Source organism: Chenopodium album, chromosome 24, assembly GCF_948465745.1.
Source record: "Chenopodium album chromosome 24, dcCheAlbu1.1, whole genome shotgun sequence".
Taxonomy (NCBI): Eukaryota; Viridiplantae; Streptophyta; class Magnoliopsida; order Caryophyllales; family Amaranthaceae; genus Chenopodium; species Chenopodium album.
In genome coordinates, this window is record NC_137857.1 from 1,546,515 (window position 1) to 1,569,938 (window position 23,424).

The 23,424-nt window shown below is 33.7% G+C and overlaps 2 protein-coding genes across 2 annotated transcripts; one reads left to right on the forward strand and one right to left on the reverse strand.

Annotated features, from left to right (window-relative positions):
- Window positions 1-1,031: 1,031 nt before the first annotated feature.
- On the reverse strand, window positions 1,032-7,774 carry LOC145610175 (mitochondrial import inner membrane translocase subunit TIM17-2-like). The gene is made up of 3 exons (XM_081665454.1): window positions 7,363-7,774; window positions 6,229-6,667; window positions 1,032-1,390 (listed from the first exon to the last, which is right to left on the reverse strand). Exons 1-2 carry the CDS (start codon window positions 7,658-7,660, stop codon window positions 6,252-6,254), a joined length of 714 nt encoding a protein of 237 aa, XP_081521580.1. The 5' UTR covers window positions 7,661-7,774; the 3' UTR covers window positions 1,032-1,390; window positions 6,229-6,251.
- Window positions 7,775-9,193: 1,419 nt separating this feature from the next.
- On the forward strand, window positions 9,194-11,337 carry LOC145611900 (uncharacterized). The gene has a single exon (XM_081667282.1). The coding sequence runs from the start codon at window positions 9,447-9,449 to the stop codon at window positions 11,202-11,204; it is 1,758 nt and encodes a 585-aa protein (XP_081523408.1). The 5' UTR covers window positions 9,194-9,446; the 3' UTR covers window positions 11,205-11,337.
- Window positions 11,338-23,424: the final 12,087 nt, after the last annotated feature.

A 23,424-nucleotide genomic window follows, 5' to 3' on the forward strand; every position in this document is an offset into this window, starting at 1 on the left:
AGTTGTTACTTGGACCGGAGGAAAACTCCTTAACTATATGTTGATTTGTTCTAAATGATTTAGGAAACAAATACTATTGCCTCTCTTTATCATTAAATTTAGGAAAGAAATTACTTTTTACTCCCAAGGATAAAATTTTGTTAAAATTTATACCGCCTCACTCTATGATTTATATCATTAACTATTTAATTAGACAATATAATAAAATAAAAAATCCAAAGTAGTTTAGAAACTTAGAGGATCGATGACTTTTCTAATAACTGCTTAGGCCCATGAATAAGTAACAAATATTCCAAGCAATTTGCTATTTTTTTTCTTCTACATCCTGGTATTATATGGAGTAAATTACATTGATATACTAATTACCAAGTTAAAGGATCCCAAACCCGGTCTAATTAAGGTCCTCCTTACCGTAAATAAAAATAAAAAATAAAAAAAAAACAACACTTAAAAATAATAATTATAACTAAAAAAAAGGTTAAGAGTAATTATCTTCAATATACTACTATAATTTTCAATATAAGTAAAGACTGGTAATAGTACATGTAGCACAAACAACAATTTATGCTGCAATATTAAAACTACAAATTATTATGCTGGAGTACTATATTGATTCGACTAGAAAATAACTAAATACTGTAGTAAAAATAAAGAGGAAATTAAGCCAGGAATCAATTAATGGCCTTACTAACAAATAAGTTCAAAAAAACCTTCTCTAGTTACCAAGTCTTATTAACCGACCTTAATGTGGTGTAAAATTGCAAAAGCAAAAGAAAGCCAAGTACTTTGTGCTCGACTCGGTACATCCAAGTGTAAAACAGAACTTGCAGCATTGCAAGGCTTTATTAAGTTTATATCAATCGATGATCGATACAAAAGAACTCTCAGGGTAGCAAGACAATACTGATCAGACTGCTACAACTCAGTAGGGAAACTAGACCGTTACAGGAAAGCTGGAAACGGGAAAGAAATGTACAGCACAAAGTCGATACAATAAAAAATGTAGATGTGCCACAATGGTAGACTGGTAATAGTAACAAAAGATGGTTATTACCATCTGATTGAGGTTTCATCATCCACAGTTAACGAATAAGAGCTTAAACGAAGCCAAGTACCAGGTTACATAAATATCGGCTACTCTAAATTACTAATACTACGTAGTACACATTTATAAATTCAAAATATAGTACTCGTCTACATATACAAACTCCCTGTTGAATTTCCTTTCCAACCAAACTAAATTAATAAAAAGAGCCCCAGTAGTGTAGAATCCTTCCACCACATCAAATTTATACCACAAAAGAAAACGTATGTCAAAATCCTCTTGCGATGCTTATTGCTTAAGCAATTAGAAGTTCCTGGGAATAATCGTAGCCAGCTATGATGAAACCTGAATATCAATAAACATAAACACAATCAAGAATCAAAGACAACAATAATTTCATCATGATAGAAGATGGGAGGTCCTAAACCACCCTGATTTGAAACTCATTGCTAATCAATTTCATGCCTTGCACATCCAGAGAGCGAATGTCACAAAATCATTTTCACAACTATCTCAAATAACCCTCGCTGCTGATAACATATCTGTCACAGAAAAAGGCAAGCTATTTGCTACTAGGGCGTTTGATGCGGCCAAAAAAATTGTGTACATGCTCTTACCAAGTTGGCATACCCTGTGCTATCTTAGGGAAGCTGCCAGATGCATGTTTATTATATGTTCAGAAGAATGCCCATTAAATCTTTAATTTTACTCTGATATAATAGAGGAAATAATATGCCACTACTCTCGGAGTTTATCCTACAGTAGTCAAAAAAGATGGATCGGATGTTGCTCCCTGAATGGAGTCACTTTTGCAAACCACTAAAAAAGGACACAAATTTAGGCAGCTGCAAGATCATTACATGTGCGTAAGGAAAGTCAGAGCAGATAAAAGAGACACAGAAACTCAAGAGAGTGAAAATTATGGAGGTGAGGCTGTGAGGGAAAGGGCTCATCCATGCTATCGTAAGATTAAAAGGTATGAAAGCATTCTCTTTAAAAGAGGCAAGAGGAACACTCCAGAAAAAGTACAAGGTTCCAGCTCCTACATCTTTACCAATACTAAAACCAACAGGCATAGATCAAACAATATACGGCAGTTAAACATCCTTTACTCTAAGATGGGTTTAGGAACAATTATAAATGGTACTATTTTGTAATAGACTGGACATTCCGAATATAGAAATGAGAATGAGAAGTGGGAATTAGGGAAAAACAATAGTCTATTGAAATCATTGAATTGGAATTTACATATGATACCACTCAAACCAGCATAGAATGGCTGTAACTTCAAAAAAGCTAAGTAAAATAAATCAAAGAAAAATTAAACTCTCATCCATTTTCATCATCTATCCTGTCTCCCCATACTTATCTTTGGGATTAATAGCCTTTCACCTCTTACTTACTTATCTTCCTCGAGGTACTAGTCACTACCTACTATGATGCTGCTTCCCAAATATCTATGCATTATATATTCCCTGTAATCATAACAATCAGAACATCTTGAACCAATGTCCAAAATGATAAATAATCTCTCATTGTGCAATTCAAAAATTGATAGGCTATTTGACTCCCTTTCACATCAACTAATTTGAGAAAGATAAGGTAGAAATTCTCTCCTTGGACCATTTGAAATCATCAATCATTTAAACCTAATCAAATCCAACAACTTTGCAAAATTCAAGCTAGAACTTCTCCCTTGCATCACTTCTGCCAACATAGTACAAAACTGGAATCATGTGATTCTTTTATCCCAAATCAATGAAACTGCACATACATACTATTACAACAATCTTCAATTTTCAAACAAATTGCATAAAAAATACATTTAGGCCCTGTTCTCTTCACCTTAAAAAAATAATATTAAGTAAAAATAATTTCAGTCCAGTAAAAATAAGTTCAGTTCAGTAAAAATAATTTCAGTTCAGTAAAAATAATTTCAGTTCAGTAAATTCAGTTTTCTTAAAGAAGAATTATAATAGAAAATCAGTAAAAATAATTTCAGTTCAGTAAAAATAATTTCAGTTCAGTAAAATTAAGTTCAGTTCAGTAAAATTAAGTTCAGTTCAGTAAAAATAAGTTCAATTCAGTAAAAATAATTTCAGTTCAGCACAATTAAGGTGAATCAAACAGGGCCTTACAATCCCAAACAGACATGAAATAAGCAAAATTACTGTAATCCTCCTGCCAACAGATAAAAGTATGAAATATTCCATCAAACAACCTAGAGCACGAAAGCTTCATAACTCAACATTGACATACTCGAATGTTGAAATCCCTAGTCCTAATGGCCCACCATATACGAAAAAAACAAAGCAGAGATTCATGACCATAGCAAGCTTAATCAGCTATTACAAGCACTAAATCAACACAATCTAAACTATGGTTAGTGTAAAAATAGAATGCAGCAACAGTAGTGAGGTGAAAATGATACAGAAATTGGTTTTCCATGTTCACAGAAAAAATTCCAGGGTTTTCAAAGAAGGGTCGATATTTTGCCTTATTAAAGATGATCTTTCATCCCATAGATATTAAAAATCCTAAAATAAAAATCCCGCCTTGCAGCCCTAGAGGCTAGAACATCATGAACTCCGAAGTCAATAGACGTAATTATAATCCCTATTCCCTACTCCATTCGCATTGAACCTAATGATAAAGAAAGATACGAAGATGATTCACTAACTATATAGCTAAACCTAAACTTACTCACATTAAATGCTTACAGTCTAGCCTTAAGGCATAAATCACACTCCTTATCAGATAAGTATGAAAGTTCCACCTTTGAACCCTTGAGCATGAACTTCCCACAACAAGTTTGAACATTTCAACTCCCTTGTCAGCTGTCACCATTCTTGAATTGCTTATAAACAAGCCAAAATCAACATCACACATTCACACCATGCTTCAAATAATCCATAAGGGTTGTTCTGAAGATCAACATTATAAAAATAAAAAAATAAATAAATAAATAAAAAAACCTCCTCTAGCCTTTGGGTTGTAAATCTACACAAACATGGGTTTCAAAAAACAATAAATAATTCCACCTTAAGCATCCAAGAACATTAACATCCCAAAAGCAGTCAGACATTCCCACTCCCTTACCAGCATAATTTATCCTTGAATGGTTGAACCACTGAAATTACACAAGCATCCAATTCCATCCTATTCCTAGACAATCAAAATGTTAGAAATTCAACAACATCAATAAGGCACCCACTACTGTGCCACCAGAGCCATAAAAACAGATCCCAAATACTAAAACAATATCAGGCCTCACATCATCTTAAAGAGTAAACTCAAAGCCCAAAACATCATTTGATTTATTCATCCCATAGAAAAATATAAAATCCAGAAAAAAGGAAAAAAAAATAATCAATTCCTAAAACATCAGAACTCCATAAAATGATAAAATGGACATACTTAAAATCCCTACTCCCGACTACCTTTTCATTAAATTTAGTGATTAAGCAAAACTCATCAGACAAATCTTAAGAAAAATCTAAAACCACTGATTCACTTAAATTCTAATAATTGAAACTAAGCCTACTAACATCAATTTCTAATCATCTAGCCTTAATTTTATAAACCATACTAATGTATCAGAGAGAAGCATAAAAGCTCCATCTTTAAGCCATTGAACATATGCATCTCCCAATAAGCTTGACATAGCCACTTCCTTCTCACGAATTCCACCCATAATTCCATAAACACGCCGACATCAACAGCAATCATAATCAATATATGGTGTCTCATGCCAAATTTGCAATACTCTCAAATCTAAAATTCTCGACACAAAGGCCTAATTTATTAATAAAACAAACATCAAACACTAATCCTCAAGCCCTAAAGTCATATATTACACTCTCATCAATCACACAAAATAAATTTCGACATTTTTGTAACTTAATCCTGAAAATTTTCAAAAATTGACCGTTTAACCCAACAAAAACATGAAAAAAAACCACCAAACACTATAACTCAAGCCCTAAAGTCACAGATTACACATTCTCATCATTCACATTATAAAATTACATTTCTGTAACTTAATTCTAAAAATGTTCATACTTGACCCACAACATGCAAAAAAAAAAAAAAAAAACACTATTCCTCAACCCTAAAATCACAAATTACACATTATCATCAATCACACACTGTAAATATATCGCCTTTATGTAACCTAAAACCAAAACTATTCACAATTGACATAAATATATAACCACATTAATCTCTGAGTGCAAATTAGCTCACAGGAAAAATCCCTGACCAAATTGGTGGCCTGAAGTCTCTTACTAGTCTTTCCCTTGGAATAATCATCTTACAGGCCAAATTCCCAAGTCTCTTGCTAGTTTGAAGAGCTTATGATACCTGAATATATCAAGCAATGCACTCCAAAATCCTTTGCCAACTTTTTTTTTGCCACTGGTTAAGGATTGCCTTCTTTGCTGTCAATAGATTTGTCCTACAACAGACATAGTTTAGGTACAATTCCTAATTGGATTAGGAACAGAAAACATACTGTTGTTCATATAGCTGGCATTGATCTTAGAGGGATTCTTCCTACCTTCAATACACCTACCTCCTTAACCTCTATTGAATTCTCCAATAATCATTTCATAGGTTGTATATCTGCTTTCTTACCACGCACACACATATAAACCAACACGCAGGTTTCACGTCATAACTACTCAAAAAGCTTGTCCTAGTTCGAACAGATTTACATTACAAAACCTAAAGTCAAAATGTATCCCTGAAAAAGCGATATTGCAATTTCACACTTAAATTCCCAATACAGATCACCAAACAAAGACAAAAACATTGAGCAATGCTCAAACCTTCTTAAGCAATGTACACAATAGATTAGCAATCATCTAAGCAGGGGCAGCATGTAAGGCAGAAGCAGCAGGAGGCTTACAAGTTCAAACAACACCTAATCCAGTCCAAGAAGTTCAAACAAATAAATACGCAACAACATACAAAAAACCATCAAACATTATTCCTCAAACCCTAAAGTCAAAAATTACACACCCATCAATCACACACTGTAAAAAATTCACCTTGATGTAACCAAATACCAAAATGATTCACAATTGACATTAATTCATAACCAAATAACAAATTATAACAAACACAAATTCATAAATTAACATACACTAGCAATAATATAGATTATTGTTCTTTCTCCTTACCCTTCAACAAACCATCAAGCTTCTCATTTGTAATCAAAATTAGGCATTGGAGTAGGCGTATCAAAGCTCTCCAAAACCGATTCGCCCCCGCCGCTACTCGAACCACTCCCCTCCTTCTTCCCTTCACCACCACCACCAAACCACCCACCAAAAAATCCACCACCATTTTGACTCCCCTGCTCAGACCCACCACTACCACCACCAGCAGCACCCGTTTGAGCATACCCATAACCCCCCATCTGCGGGGCCCCAGCACCACCACCCATCCCAGCACCCGCCATGCCCGGATCATCATACATAACCTGCGGCGGCGGCGACAAAACCCGATTAAACATAATCCCAGCACCTTCAATCAAAGCAAGAAGAACCCCACCAAAAGCGGCAGAACGAGCAGATGATTTGAGACCCTGACGCATCTGAAGGAACCCACCAGTGGCAGCTCCGGCTAGGGATGGCAATTCTAAATGGATATCCGCAAACCCGATCCACCCGATATAAATAAATGGACGAAAATCCGCATTAAATGGATGAAGGGCGGGTGACGGATGAAGCGGGTGACGGATCGGGTCGGATTCGGGTGGGGCTCCGTTTCATCCGTCACCCGATCCGTCATCCGTTTATCACCCGATCCGCAGCCCATCCGTATTTAAATAAATTTTTTTTTTCCAATTTTCATATATACTACACTATGTATGTACTGTATATTTCTAAAAAAATAAATATTTCTAAAAATTCTTTAATTTTATTTTACAAAATATAAAACCTCCCTCAATTCCCAATTATGTAGTACAGAAATAAGTTCATGATTCCGTTCAAAAAAAAAAGTAAGTTCATGATTATTATTTTATTATTATTATTGCTATAATTTGGAATAAAAATTTAATTAATGGTTTACTTTTTAAGTTTAAAATTGGCTAAAAGTGTTTTTTTATAATAACATATTAGATTTTATAGTTAGAGTAGGATTATAATTATCATCCGCTAAGCATCCGATCCACCCGTTTCATCCGCGGATGACGGATGGATCGGATACGGGTGATGGGTTTTGCGGGTGACGGGTGGATCGGGTGGAGCGGATGGTTAATTCGGGTGGATGCGGGTGGAGCTCCATCCGACCCGAATCCGATCCGTTGCCATTCCTAGCTCCGGCGAAGATTGAATTCCAAGGATCCTCCTTTTGACGAATATAGACCATACCACAGTCGAAAGTCGAGAATAGACCACCCCAAACGGCGAACCCACCACCGGTTCGAGGTGCGCTCATTCGAACGGTGTTGGCCCCACCAAGAAAGCGCTCACCTTTAGGGGAATTGTAGGCTCCCTTGATGAAATGGAAGACTGAACCTCCGACGGCTCCCATGGCGAAGGCGCCGCCTAAGTCGTCGAGGATTCGGTCGGGACATGGTTCTCGAGATGTTTCTGGTGTTCCCATGGCGGCTGGAAGAGAGAGAAAGTTGGGAGTTTGGTGCGATTTGAGAGAAAACAGAAAGAGGGGTTTGTGTTTGAGAAAGGGTTTACGATTTCAAGCCTTTTTTGTGTGTGTGACTTTCCCCTTCTTCACGTTTTCTCTCGCACAGAGTTCGGTTGATAGGGGTTTATTAGATGGGTTATTCGTTCGGTCAAGATTTACTTAATTGATCAAAAGTTACTCGGTACTCAAGTGTGTGTTAGCTGGTCAACCACACGGAAACGCATTGTTGTAGTCATGACTCATCTCTTCTTGTTATATGTGTTATGGGCGTAATTTTCGGTCACATATTAGACGAGTATGGGTGTTTAAGGTCGAATTTGGTGGAGATGGCCAAAGAAGACTAATATTTATGACCTAGCAACAACTTATGTCCATGACGCATCTCAGTGCTCGACGCCTGATAACTACAATGACATCTGACGGCCTCTAGTGACCTCCGACAACCTATAGTGATCTCCGATGCGACACCGTCGAACGACATCAGAAGGTGACGCGCTGTTGATGCCCTTCGTCCGAACATGACGCGTCTCGTAGTGGGATGCCAGAATGCTACGGAACGAGCCAAGGTTGTTACTAGCGGTTTCTAAAATTAAATAGAGCATTTCTACCAGTCTTTAACCAGTCAAGAAGGTTGTTATCATGAATATGAAGTGTACGTTTATCAAGGGACCAAGTCTTGAAGTCAACCAACTACTTCTTAAAATCAAGGGAGTCACCCTCTTCTCTCTCGACCAAAATCTACCACCTAAAGGCTTATAAAAGGGGGCAACGACCAACCATAGAGGGAGATTCCACGCAACTCATTCAAGTATACAACAACCACAAATAATACACTACAAAATACATCACGAGCTGGAGACTCCATTCGACAAGCAATGGCATCTCTTCTAATTGCTCTACAAGTTGCAATGATCAACCCGATGATTATACTTATTCTAAATGGCTTTAATGTATACTTCTTACGTATTTATTTACTATTCATGGCCTTAGATGCCCGAATAATCATTGTATAATAGCTATAACGCCTGTATCATATTAGATTGGTGGGCAAGTAGCCACCCGCGATTTTTACCCCACTTTCATTGGGGTTTTCCGCGTCACCAGTCTCACCACATTGTGTCTATCTTCTTTTTATTTCCATTGTTTATTTTGCAATATTAATTTAGGGCTTGTTTGGAATCATTTTTTGTTTTCAGTTTTCTTTTTTTTTTAAAACTAAAAACCAAAAACAAGAAACAAGAAAAAGGTGTTTTTACTTTTTTGTTGTCAGTTTTCAAAATTATTATGATTTTAATAAGTTTAAATAGTTTTTGATTCATTATGTGACATATATCATACACTTTTATTCAACAAAAAACCAAAAAACGGAAAACCATAACAATGCCAAACGAACCCTTAATTATTGGCATTTTAACCAAGGTTATCTCTTTAGGCAATTTTTGGCTTAAACACTATTTTGTTTTTTATTTACTATGAAGTACTGTACAAAGAAAATACGAAATACAAAGAAGTCTGCACGCTGCAGGGTCACACAGCTGAGTAGCTCACACTATCTCCTTGATAACTTCCGGGCTCCGGCGAGAAGCAGGAGAAAGATGGCCTGAACTAGTGCTCTGGCCGGAAATTAGTGTAGCCATTGAATCTCAACTAAGCTATAGGTATTTTCTTGATTCATTTTTGTGCTAATTTCTGAACAAATTCATCATAAATTATACAAGTAATAATTTTGTTGCAAACTACTATCATTATGTACTGTAATTTGTCTAAGAATCAAGCTTTACCTATGGCATTAAGGGTTTCTTCACAACCCAATCCACTTCACACCTCAAAGATTCAATTTTTATCACATGGGGTTTATCCAAAACCCTTTTTAAACCCTAACTGTACAATTTTTGCTGCTCCTATTTGTGGGTCTTCTCAAAGAGCTCATAAAACGCTTCAATTTCTTAAACCCACAAAAAAATTGTTGAGTTTTGGTAAAATTTGTGTTGGATTTGGATTGCCAAAGTGTGAATTTGGGGGAATTAGGAGTTTATCAAATTTGAATAGTGCTGCTGAGGATAGTGGTGTGGTTAGAGGTGGAAACTCTCTGCCTTGGTTAGATGATAGTAACGTGAGGGAGTCGAGGAGGCTGGAGAGGCCTGAGAGAGTTGTGAAAGCGAAAGTTGGTAGTAAATCATCTTGGGAGGTTTCAGCTGAGAAGTTTCTTCAGAAAAGTGGGAGCTCATCAGTTCAGGATGACAGGAGGAGGAGCAGGCCGGTTGATGTGGCAGAAAACTGGGATAAGCCGCGTTTTGAAAGAAATGATAATGTTGAGGAAAATGGTGATGAGAGGAGGAGGAGCAGGCGGGTTGACATGGGAAAAAACTGGCAGAAGCCGCATATTGAAAGGAATGACAGTGTTGAGGAAAATGGTGTTGGAGATAATGATGTGATCGATGATCCTAGATGGAATAAGATTAGGACTAGAGCTAGTAGAGTGGTGAATGCTAGAGTGGGTTTTGAGAAGCCAGAGGTGCGAAGGTGGAATAAGCAAGAAAGCTGGGGTAAGAAGATGTTTAAAGAGGCAACTGAGTCGAGCGTTCCAAAGATGATCGGGGAAGGGGTTTATGGGGTTGGACCAGTTTTGGCTGCTTTAACTGCTGGAAGAAGAGAATTCTATACTCTCTATGTTCAGGAAGGAATAGAGTTGAGTAAGAATAATAAGAAAAAGAAGGATAAGAAGGGCTTTGAAAAGGTGTTGAAGATTGCAGAGAAGATTGGTTTAAGCATTAGAGAGATTTCCAAGCATGATCTCAACATGGTCAGTGATAACCGCCCACATCAAGGTCTTGTGCTAGACTCTTCTCCATTAGAGATGGTGAACATAAAGGAATTGGACCCTGTCTCTTTTGAACAAGACCAGGGTGTTCTTTGGGTAGCTTTAGATGAGGTCACTGATCCTCAGAATTTGGGAGCCATCATACGTTCTTCATATTTTTTTGGAGCATCGGGGGTGGTATTATGTAGGAAGAATTCAGCTCCTTTGAGTGGTGTGGTGAGCAAAGCCAGTGCTGGTTCACTTGAGCTGATGGAGATTAGATCTTGTAAGAACATGATGCAATTTTTGACATCGTCTTCTGAAAATGGTTGGCGAGTTCTTGGAGGCTCGGTTGCTTCTAGAGCTGTTCCCTTACGTGACGTTGCACCTGGAGAACCCACTATTCTTGTTTTGGGGAGTGAAGGAACAGGTTTGAGGCCTCTTGTTGAGAGGTCATGTACTCAATTGGTGAGAATTCCAGGAAATATTCCCATGGATATATCACTGACAGGAGTTGAGTATGATGTGGAAGCTGACACGGAGAATAAGTTGTCTGCTGAAGAATTTCAGTCCTTTATGGCCGTGGAGAGTTTAAATGTCAGTGTTGCAGCAGGTGTTCTTTTGCATCATCTGATTGGAAACAACTATTCAAGCGATAGCCAATCCAACCATCATCTAGACTTGGATTCAAATGCCCTTGATTAAGCATAGAATTTGGGTTTTCAATTGTAAGTCATATGCTCATATTTGCTTGTATCCTTGCCAAATTTTGTTAATCAGTAGTAGTTCAGGGCCTATTTTAGTGTTTTCTATGTTTAAAATGAAACACAATTTGATTAGTGAGATCTATATGAATTTTGTTATTCTGATAAGCTTAATTTGAGAATTATACTTCGCAGTATTTACAATGACCCCCCTGCATCAAAATATATACAAAAGCAAAATTACCATGCCCCTTGATGGACCTTGTTTTCCATCTCTCTCTCTCTCTTAAAGAACCAAAAGAAAGGGGTGAGATAAAGTAACAGATGAGATGCCTATTGTGCTATGTTATGCATATTTTAATCATCGAAAATCTAATTTCTCTACCAATGTTGAGCAGGTTGCATTTCTGCCCTTCTGGGTTTTACTTTGACTTTGTTGATTCTTCCTTTCCCAGTAAATATATGACTGGAGTAACATATGTATATGATGCTACAGTGCTACTACTTTCCTCTATATATTGGGCCTGTACCACAAGAAACTGGTATACAAGGGAGTTATTATTAGTAGACCTCATGTGTAGTTAGTTTAGAAGGGTCAAACTAAGCTTGGACCAATATATATTCACTGTTTAATGATTTGAAATCTATTGTGTTGTTATTGTAATTACAATGCTTAATTAACTGTTTGTCCAAGCTTGACTTTGATTTGAATCCAACTAGAGTTTGTTCAAATTTCTTCTTGAGGCGACAAAAATAACCATAGACACAAGCAGAGCTTAGATACTCCCTTGAACCTGGTTTATTGATAAAAGGCGCTTGATTTGGGCATATGATTTAGTGTTGACAAATGCCGAATGTAACTAAAGTTAGTTCAAATTTCTTCTTAAGGTGACACACTTAAACATGGACACAAACAGAGCTCGGATACTCCTTTAAACTTGGTTTTATGATTAAGGGCACTTGAATTGGGTTCTCAAATGTTGATGCAGGTAAGGGCTTACCTTGAGGCTACTGTGGCCCTTGCTTTAGACCTTGATTATTATAAAAACTCTTTCTCTAATATGCATGGAAAGAACAACTTGGAGTAGTTGCTAGCTTCCTCAATATAAAATCCTTGATGCTTAAGCAGTTGCATGAAATCGAAGTTTTGTAATATGTCTTTCCCTTTATCATGTGAGTAAATGAGCATTTGCTATTGGGAAAAACACACACACAAAAAAAAAAAAAAAAAAAAAAAAAAAAAATCCATGCTGACAAATAAAAGCACATCCTTAAAAGCTTAAGACATCTTAAAAAAAGTTTCAATGAAATAAAGACGAGTATTCAAATGATAAAAAACTTAAATGTTAACTATAAAATGAAGTCTAGAACGTAAACATGAAATAAAGCTCATTAATCCTTCTCAATAAAGCTCATTAGTCCTTCTCACTTCTTCAACATCAAACAAATCGAGCACATTCTGAACAACTGATATGCTCGCAATGTTGAATTCCAGGGGTTTCATCATCTGCAAAAAAATAAAAGGAAACATTTAATTAAAATTAGTTTCAAAAAGTGAAAATATATAATAAATGAAAATCAATAATAAATTTTCAAAACATAAAATAAATCTGTTAAACATACCAATAAAACCAAGCTTGCAACAATGAATGACATTTCGATCCTCATATGATGCAGATGCAAAAAACAGCTCGGGATCATTTTCTGTGCCTCTGATTTTGGCCCAAAAATTCATGTGATGGCCAAAATGATTTGGGTCATGTGGGGATTGAATTGGTGTCAATCCACCAAGACGACGAACATACTTGTAATCAGATCCCTGACATTTTTATAAAATAAATAATTAGAAAATAAAGATACAACATTGAAAAAATATATATAATAAAAATTAAAAAATCAGAATAAGAGAAAAAAATTTACGTTTTCACTATTATATGCTCTCAAAGCACGTTCAGCATCCATATAGAAATGGTCTTCTATAACCTCCGAACTATCGGCTCCCGCAGGTAATAACATATAGTTTTGACTATACTGAGAAATGTCAACCTCGCTGCATAAAAAAACAATAAGAATTTGTTTAATTCACTAAAGTCCTAACAAAGAAGACATGGTTTCATAAAATCATAACTCCATATTAACATCAACATTTTTGGTTCATTCTTAAAACGAATTTTATTTCTCATTATGTACTGTTTGATTCACTTTTAAAATAGATTTACTTTTGAATTTGATATATATCAAAATTGAATATTAATTTTGTTAAGGTGAAAAAAAAAAATACAAATTGCTAAAGCAAAAAATTAAACATAGACGTTAATCTTAATATCAAGAAAGTTTATCATTAGATCACATCAAAAAATATGTTTATGGCCGGATGGATAAAGGGTATATTTGATGTCACATTTTCTCTCCTCTTGAATTCTAGTGTGACTTTCAAAAGTAAGAAATTGATTCTAGGGGTTCAGAAACAATTAATAGTTGTTAAAAAATCTATCTACACATAAAAATGCCACAAAAATTAGAGTGTGATTAAGGGATTACTCATCACTGATGTCAATGGTATCACCGATGTCAACGATGTCACCGAATTCAGCGCTAAAATTGTCAGCTGGCCAACTGCAAAATAAATAAATCCATATTAGAATTTTAGAAAAAATTAAATTCGTATAAAATCAGAGAAAAAGAAACCTAAGAGAGCTAAAAATTTTGGTCAAATTAACAGATTGAACAAAAAATATTAACCGCGATAATAAATCCATACTAAAATTAAAAAAAGTTAAACAAAATTGATGCTCAAAAGAAATCAGAAAAAATAAACCAAAGGGACGAGGTTAAGTAAAAATTTAGTCATATAAACATATTGAACCAAAAAAAGAAATTACGATGATGATGGCAGTTTCAGGCAATAAGGGGACGAGGGGAGTAAGATACAGAGAAGATAACATAACATGGTTCAAACAGAATCGTCAATCAATTGTCAAAAACAATGAATAAATAATTAAAATTGGAGAAACAAAAAATCAAATCAGAATAATAAGCAATCATTATCTGAATTTATAAGCCATAAACCCAGAATTGAAATTGAACTCTCATCCATTTTTCATCAATCTATCATGTCTCCCCATACTTATCCGGTGATTTATTGTCTTTCACCTCTAACTTATCTTGCTTGAGGTACTAGTCATATTTCACTACGTACCTATAATGCATAAGAATCAGAACTTGTTGAACCATTGTCCAATATGATAAATAATTGTGCAATTCAAAAAAGGATAACCTATTTGACTCCCAGTCATATCAACTAATTTGAGAAAGATAAAGTACAACACAATTTGAAATCATCAATCATTTATATTTAACCTAATCAAATCCAATAAATTTGTTAAATCAAGCTAGAACGAACGTCTCCCTTGCAATACTTCCACTAAGATAGTACAAAACTGTAATCCCAAATCAATGAAAGTGCACATACATACTATGTAATATTCATTAAAAATCCATTTTAGCAATCCCTTCAAAACTTGTTTCGAACAAATTGTATTAAAAAAAATACATTTACAACCCAAAGAGATATTAATTTAACAAAAATACCTCTTGCTAACAGATACAAAAGTAATAGACAAATCCATCAAACCACCCTATAGCATTAAAGGTTCATAACTCCACATTGACATACTCAAAAGTTGAAATGCCTAGTCCTATTGGCCCATCATATACAACGATTATCAAAACAAAGATTCATGACCATAGCACGCTTAATTTGCTATTACAAACACTAATTCAATATAATGCAATCATTGAAACAGTAAAACCAAAACTTCCATATTAAAATTTTGGTAAAATTAACAAACTGTACAAAAAAAAAAATTTAAAAAAACAGAATCAGGGAATGCTGCCCCCAGCTTGCACAATCCGCTCCGCCTCACTTACCAAATCCTAGCGTCCCCCCTCGGCTTGCTCACGAAAATTCAAACTTTAAACACAAAAACCCAAAATTTGCCAGGCAAAAATCCGAAATTCAGCACCCTACCCGAAAATCAAACAAGCAAAAATAATGAAAAATCCCAGGAAACTTCAGAAATTCGAAAGAATTCAAAAATTGCAAGTACAAAAACACATTGACACGTCAATCAATTGTCAACAACAATAAAGAAAAGAATTAAAGTTGAAGAAACAAAGAATCAAATTCGTATGAATTTATAAGCCACGAACAACCCATATCGAAATTGAAATTGCAAAAATTAAACATGAACTCTAACCCTAAGTAAAGTAAATAAGAAAATAGAGAAAGAAACTAACAACGAGGTTGTCTTCCACTCCGTTTCCTCTTCCTCCTCCTCCTCCTCCTCCTCCTCCTCTTCCTCCAATTTCAGCTTATTCATATTTGATATGATACGTTCTGAACCGCAATCATCATCAACCACGTTGTCAAAAATTTCAGTTTGCAGCATCGTCGAGCGCTCGATGAAGATCAACAAGCGACTCCGAAGAGATCGTTGTGGATTTTTTGTATTTGTTTTTTTTTTTATAGAAATTTAGTACGGAAGAGTATTTGTATTTTTTTTTGGTGAGAATTACGGAGGAGTATTTATGATCAGCCAGAATTAAGGAAGAGTATTTGTATTTTTTTTTTTTTGATCAGCCAGATTGTCATGGGAAGCAAATCTAGGGGTACATCCGTCTTTTGAAAGGTAAAATAAGGGGTAAATATGTAAGTTCACGTAGATCTTCCTTATACAGCAAAATAACATGCCAAATAATGTCGTTAAGAGCATGCACAATGGTGAAGAAAAATAAAAGAACTTTTTTTTATCCCATCAATGAAAAAACCAAAAACTCTCTTACAAATCTCTCTCTTATAATTTATTAAAAAAAAAAAGAAAAAAAACGAAAAAAAGGCATAAAAGTCAGAATTAGAGAGATTGGGGCCCGTGTGAATATTTTTGTGAATAAGTTCACAGTGTGAACTTTTTTACAGAAGTTCATGAAGTTTTTGGTAAAAAATTACCATTGGGATAAAATTTTCCCCAAAATATTTCTTCATGTAACGAATTTTATCACCATTGGGAAAGCTCTAACAGAACAGATTTCTTTTCCTTCACGGATTTGTTGTTTAGGAGAGGGAGAGAGAAATTTGATACGGAGTATATCCATGGCCAAACTTTATGAGTACTCTAAAAGAAATTAATGATCTCTTATTTAATTGACTACAACTAAAATTTAGAATCCTATATGACGCGCTAAGACAATTAAATCTTATGTGGCTCTCTAGAAACTCGAGAAAAAACTTTCCTATATATATATTAGATTAGATATGAATAACCTTTCTTGCACTAGGTGAAAAAAGAAGATAAGCACCGCCCTAAGGCCACCGGTTTTTAAAAACCGGTGGGCAAAATGTGGGGAAAAATAGGCGGGATTTTGAGGGGAGGTTTTTGCCACCGGTTCAAACTAAACCAGTGGCAATAAAATTATTTTCACCGGTTTGAACCGGTGGCTTTTGCTTTTTTTTTTTTTTAAAAAAAAAAAAACCCTTATAAAGAAACCCAAACCCTATCTCTCTCCTCATTCTCTCTCTCCTCTCCTCTCCTCTAGTCCTCTCCTCTCCAAATCTCCTCTCTCAATTTCCTGATCTCCTCTATTGATCTCCTGATCTCATCTCCTCTCTCTCTCTCCAGATTTCCTCTCCTCTCTCTCTCCCATCTCATCTCCTCTTTCCTGCTCTCTCATCTCACCGCCGCCGTCCCTCTTCTTCTCTTTCCTGCTCTCTCGTCTCACCACCGCCGCCGTCGACTTCATTCCCCTCTATCCCTCTTCTTTCCCCTCGCGATCTCTCCGACCTCCCAATTCTTCTTCACCCCGGATGGTCATGTTGGCTTGTCGTGGGCAATCCTATAGCCCCTTTCCTCGGGATCCAATCAGTGGATTGAAGAATGAAAGCTCGAAGACAAAGAAAATCGGGCTTTTCCAAAGAATTACTGCAGCTAAGATTTTTTGTTTTAATTGATGCATGCGTTTTTTGGGGTTTAATTATGCGATTATAATCAATTTGGGATTTTCGATTATAATCAAATTGGGATTTTAATTCGTTATTTCTCGAATATTCTGGGTTTAAGTTGTTCTTAATTGATTGATTTTTCTGGGTTTAATTAATTGTTTTTGGAATTGTTTGAGTTTCTTAATCGATTAAAATTTGATTTTTAATCAATTTTAATTCTGGGTTTTTGTTGTTTGAGTTCGTGAATCAATATCTTGATTTTTTTTTTCTCGGTTTTTTTAAATTATTTTTGGGATTTTGTTTTCATTTTTGTTTAATTTTTTTTTTCTGGGTTTTCTTTTGGGTATTACTAGTTGTAGATTTTATGGGTTTTTCAGTTGTTTTTGTTTTTATTTTTGTGGATTTTTTTTTTCTGCGTTTTTGCATTTTTGTGGGTTTTAATCGATTTTTTTTTGTTTTGATTGATGCAGGAATATTATTGATTTAGATCTTAAATGGAATCAAAGAATCAAGATGAAGGAATATTGTTTTTATATTGTAATTTTTTTTTATTTATATTGTAATTTTTTATTTATATTCGATTTTAGTTTTGTGTAATTTGATTAATTTCGATCTTCTAAATTGGAATTGTTGTACAAGGAATTTATTTGTAGTTATTAATTTAGTTTTTCATTCTTAAAAAGTGTACAATTATTTACATATTGATGAATATATGTGTTTTTATTTATATTATACATATAAATATGTTTCTGCTACATTTTAAGTGAAAAAAATGCAAATTTTTTTTTTTTTTTGTTTTTTAAGGGCATTATTGTAACCGGTGGAAATACTCATTAATACACAAAAAATAAGAGCGGGACAGATTATTGCCACCGGTTAACCGGTGGCAATACTTGTTTTTGCCACTGGTTTTGAACCGGTGGCTTTTTAAAAAGCTAATTGCCACCCCCCAAATGACCACCGGTTCAAAACCGGTGGCATATGGGGGTTTTGAACCGGTGGCCAATTGATATTTTCGCCTAGTGTTGATATGAAACGAGTGACGATTTGTGTTTTGCCCTTCCCATTTAGCCACATCCATTCGGCTACACCTCGTTTGATATTGCTCTTATGTTTTATGTTGTAATTTTAACTAGCTTTTGGACCCGTTCTACGCACGGGTTATGCTTAAGTTATAAATTTATTTGAAACTTTACAAATTATCTTGTCACCAAAAAAAAAAAAAAAACCCTTTACAAATTAATTGAATAATTATTTTATCGTATTTTGACATGTTATAATATTTTATGAATTAGTGGTAATAGACTAATAGTTGTAGAAAAAATGGCTTAAAATCGTAAAATCATATCTCTATCGCATGATATATTAATAAACAATTTGTATAAAAAACTACTTCGTAAATACCAAACACTTATTATAATTTTACAATTTTTACATCAAATGTGAAGGCATGATATTCTTCTTTAGTCTTTACCAATATATGTCTCTTATATTGCGCTTAATATCTTCAAAATTAAAGCCCCATGACACGCAAACAATGTCATCCCATGGAATTTCCATAGTATTCTTGCCACCTCAATATTTCCCTTTTCAATCATAATCCTCATTGTTGTAGAAATTTCACATAGAATTTTGAGAGATGTTTCTCTAATTTTTTAGTTTTTGAAACTTAATAAGTGAAAAATTCTTTATTGAAAATTTGTATTTATATAAGAAGAGGGGGAAGATAAGGGGTCAAATTAAAGAAATGAATTATGAATGTGAATAAATTGAATTGATAGATGGAATAATGAGAAGAGGAGAAGGTTTAGGAAATTTAATTTGTTATTGAATTAAAATAAAGATTACAAAATATAAAAGTTATTGAGAAATAAAGGGGGAGATGAAGAGAGAATTTCTTTGAAAACATAAGGAGGGAGAATGAATAAAGAAAGGTGAGAAAGAATGATGACATGTGTCAATTTTGGTTTGTGTTTTTAAATACTAAGTATAGATAAATTTGTTCTTGGCTCTCATAACATTATAATCATTGTAATTATATTGTTGCATATGTTAAATGTAGTGGGTCCATGAGATAACACACTTAATTAGCAATTTTAGAGCTTACATCTAAATGGAATATGATCATCATTCGTTTCACATCATCATTTTATTTTCATATTTTGATTCACTTGGTACACTATTTATACATTAGCTTCATCAGCAAAAAATAACTTATGCCATTACATCTAACTTGCATTTAGTTGGAATTACATTTAACTTGTACTAGTGGAGATTGTGATTTGTAAGATTGTATAAAGCCTAAAGCACTTTATGTAGAATCATTATTTCCTTTTTACTTAAAAATGTCATTCTTGGTGATCAAAAACCAACATAATTAGCACCAGATTAATGTTGAATAATTGCATCATTATTATTATCCAACTATAAAATTTTCTTTAGTTATAATGACTTTTTCCATTAAAAAAAATTGACTTTTTTTTTGGGAAATATAGTTATAATGATTTTATAACGCCAATATTGATGTTGGTCAACCAAACAAACAATGTTGCATCCAACGGCCTAAGTTGGGCTTACTTAGATTGTGTAGGCAAAAGGGCTTCAAATTTCAATGATTAGAGCCTTTTTATCAAATCATACCAAATTTTCATAAACTTGTAATAATTTACAAGTTAATTTTAAGATATAAACATAACTTGACCTTCAATTAAAACCATAGTAAACACAAATAGACTCTATTCGCTAGCATAGTCTCTCAAAAGGTCAAATCTTTGTTTAACTTTTAATTCATATCATACTTAGTAGTTAGAACCATATTCAATTCAACCCTATATATGATGAACTATAGGCTCATAAACTAGGTATATAGCTCGTTAAATATTTTTTTAACTATTGTGACAAATATAGATGTGTAAAAGAAAAAAGAGAAAAATTCTAAAATGTATCACAATATATTGAACACACATCGGATTTTTTTATACTGTGTCAGTTTGTGATTAACGTATGTAATGAACTTGAGTACTTGACAAACATATGTAAAGCGCCACCTCTATTATATCACTTGTTCTAAAAAGTTTGGAAAGCTACTTAACATTTGTAATTATGTAAGGATGTTGCAAATTGCAATTCATTTGATAAATCAATTGAAGTTTGATAAGCAATCTATAAGAAATCGCCAATGATTAGAGGTTAGCATGAGCATGGTCTGAAAGCAACGGCAGCAGCAAAGTAGCATGTTATGAATAGTGCATGTTTAAGAACAACAGCATATTGACAGCACATTCCTTAGCTATGTATCCAATTGCTCTTAGCATATTCCCCACTTCCTTAATTCATTGACCTTGACTCTTCTGAGTATGACAGCTGCCCATTTCTCTCTCTCTTAATTTACTTTATATGTAAATTTTCTTGTATTAAAACATAGGGCTATATTTAGATTTGTTTTGTTTTCTAAAATTCTTTGTATGAATGGTAATATACTAATATTCCTAGTTTGATACTCCCTCTATATCTGAATAAGTGATCAGATTGAATGACGCTTATCAATTCATCGTTTTGACCATTAGATATCTAATAATGTAAACACGAAAAAAAAAAAAAAGTTGATATTACAAAAATATAATGTACATCGTAACTTTTTTTTTTTTTTTTTTTTTTAATATGATATATGATTCAATTCAAAATATTCCTAAAGATGAATATGATAATATTTTTTTTTTTAAAAAAAAAACAGAGAAAATACATTATTGCAAGTTTAATCAAGTTATCTTGTTTTAAAGCATTAAAAAAACAATAATCACAAATAAAGAAGACAAAATGCCAGAAGTTTCACTACAACATAACAGCTAATTATTGTACACCTCAAATTATGAACTAGTAGTCTATTTCAAGCTTCATATTTGGAGGTATGTATCAATGTATGTACATAGTGGATTAGTGGGTGACAAAAACTACTTAATCAACTGACATGTATATGTAGTTGTTGACTTGCATTGTTGGCAATTTAGCATTGGATTTGCTTTAATTATAAATTTAATTTTGTGACTTGTAGAATTAGATTATCATTGACAAATGACAATTTTGTGGGACCTTCAGAACATCACACTTATCAATCTATATTATTTACACCTTTTACATTAAGCAATTATCAACCTATATTAGGCACTTTTAATCTGTCAGCAGTTTTCCTTAGACCATCCTTTAACTGTCATATAATTGTGTCATTTGGCGGTTGGTCTTGAATCTTGATGATTTGGTCATTAGGACTTTAGAAGAGAAAACAAGCTAGCGAGCGGCTGTCAAGGTGGTGAAATTTATTTCATGCATTTGGACGCACCTATCATCAAATGAGCAAAAATAATTCATTAGTCGGGTGTAAACCGTCCAAACTCCCACGTTATAGATGGATAACTTGTAATTTTGGCATATGCAATTGCATGTTGATATGTGACAAGGAGGGACTAGCACTTGTATTTACTTGCAGAATAGTTTCTATTCCTTATAAATTATCTAAATAAGTAAAATTATTATCAAAGTATAAAATTTTGATTTTTTGAAAGTACACATCATCTAGAAAGATTTGATACTATCCCGCATATATATATATATATATATTTCTTTTAACGAGATAATGTATAAATCATGAAAATTTGAGTTATATTTGGTGAATAATAATGTAAAAATAGAAATGGAATAATTTGATAACAAATAAAGTAATTTAGAAAATTTACTGCGTAATTTGTAATAAATAATTCTATATTAATGGTTAAATTAACGTCTTATTCGTATAAAGTTGACAATAAAAGAAACCAAAACAACATTAGGCCAGGGAATAAGAAGGTTCTCTATTATTCATACGAGTGAAAACAACAATGATGATTGATGACAGGAATGTATGTGATTGAAGATTAATCTAGGATTCGAATCATAAAGCAGCATCTTCTTCAAAAGAAGCAACAAAAAAGCAACCCCTATAATTGGGTTTTCATGCATGTGCCATTCATTCCTATAATCACCAAACTCCAACTCATTCCCACACGCTTCGTTCCCACGTACCAAGTGCTTCATAAATCATAATCCCTTAACATTAAGTTTGATAGCATAGTTTTGACGTACCTAGCTATAATGAATCGAACACTCCAAAGAAAAACTAAAAAAAAAAAAAAAACACTTAGGGCCTATTCTCATACGTTGAATTTTAGTTCAGTTCAGCTCAATTCAGTTTAGTTTAGTTCAGTTCAGCTCCTAATTTCCTTCTCTTATAAAATATTAGTTCAGTTCAGTTTAGCTGTGTTCAGTCAATGAGAATAGGCCTTACATTACAAATAATTAATTATATGTGTGTGTGTTTTTTTTTTAGGAACTATATTAATATTACTTGTTGATGAAACAAACATAGTGTCCTATTTTATCAAGGGTTGAGGATTAAGTTATTTAATTGATAATCGATATAATAGAAAATGCCACTTCTTTTAGTTTTTCTTGTTCCCAATCAAATACAAATTGTGGTCGAATGTGTTTAGGATTGTCATAGCTCATTTGGTAAGTGAAAGTAATTCTAATTATATTGAGTTTTAGAAATATAATTTTGTTTCTTAATAAACAATATTGTCAGCTTGTGATGATTGATGTATATATAGCTCTTATACTAACATCTAATCAAACATAAATTAATAAATCATTAATTAAACTACTAACTACCAACCGAATCAAAAAGCTTAGGTTGGTTTGGGAAGATTCATATTTGGCTTAAATGCATATACATAATAAGCTAATTAAACATTATTAAATACATTGCTATCAAATTCTGGTTAAATTGTGTCAAGCGATTTCATTAGAAGTTCACCTTTCAAGTTGGGTAATTCACATTGAGTAATCAAATACGATCATATGAGTTAGCTTTGCTAGCTAGGTCTACCCAAGACAACTAATGATCATGAATTCATGGTATATAGTTGGAATGTTGATCACAAAGTACTAAAGGTGCATTCAATCTACCCAATCTTCTCTTATCTAAACATATTTGAATTTCTAAAAACTTATTTGAACTATTTATACTCATTTTTTTTTTAAAAAAAAAGATTAAAAACACAAAGCCTAAGGGCCTGTTCTCTTACGTTGAAATTCAGTTCAGTTCAGTTCAGTTCAGCTCAATTAGTTCAGTTCAGTTCAGTTAACTTCAGTTCAGCTCCTAATTTCCTTCTCTTATAAAATATTCATTTCA

Coding starts and splice junctions, on each gene's coding strand:
- LOC145610175 (XM_081665454.1), bottom strand. CDS start 7,660: ATGGGAACACCAGAAACATCTCGAGAACCATGTCCCGACCGAATCCTC. Junction 6,668..7,362: donor CTTCGCCGGAGCTAGGAATG/GCAACGGATCGG, acceptor CCCTAGCCGGAG/CTGCCACTGGTGGGTTCCTT.
- LOC145611900 (XM_081667282.1), top strand. CDS start 9,447: ATGTACTGTAATTTGTCTAAGAATCAAGCTTTACCTATGGCATTAAGG.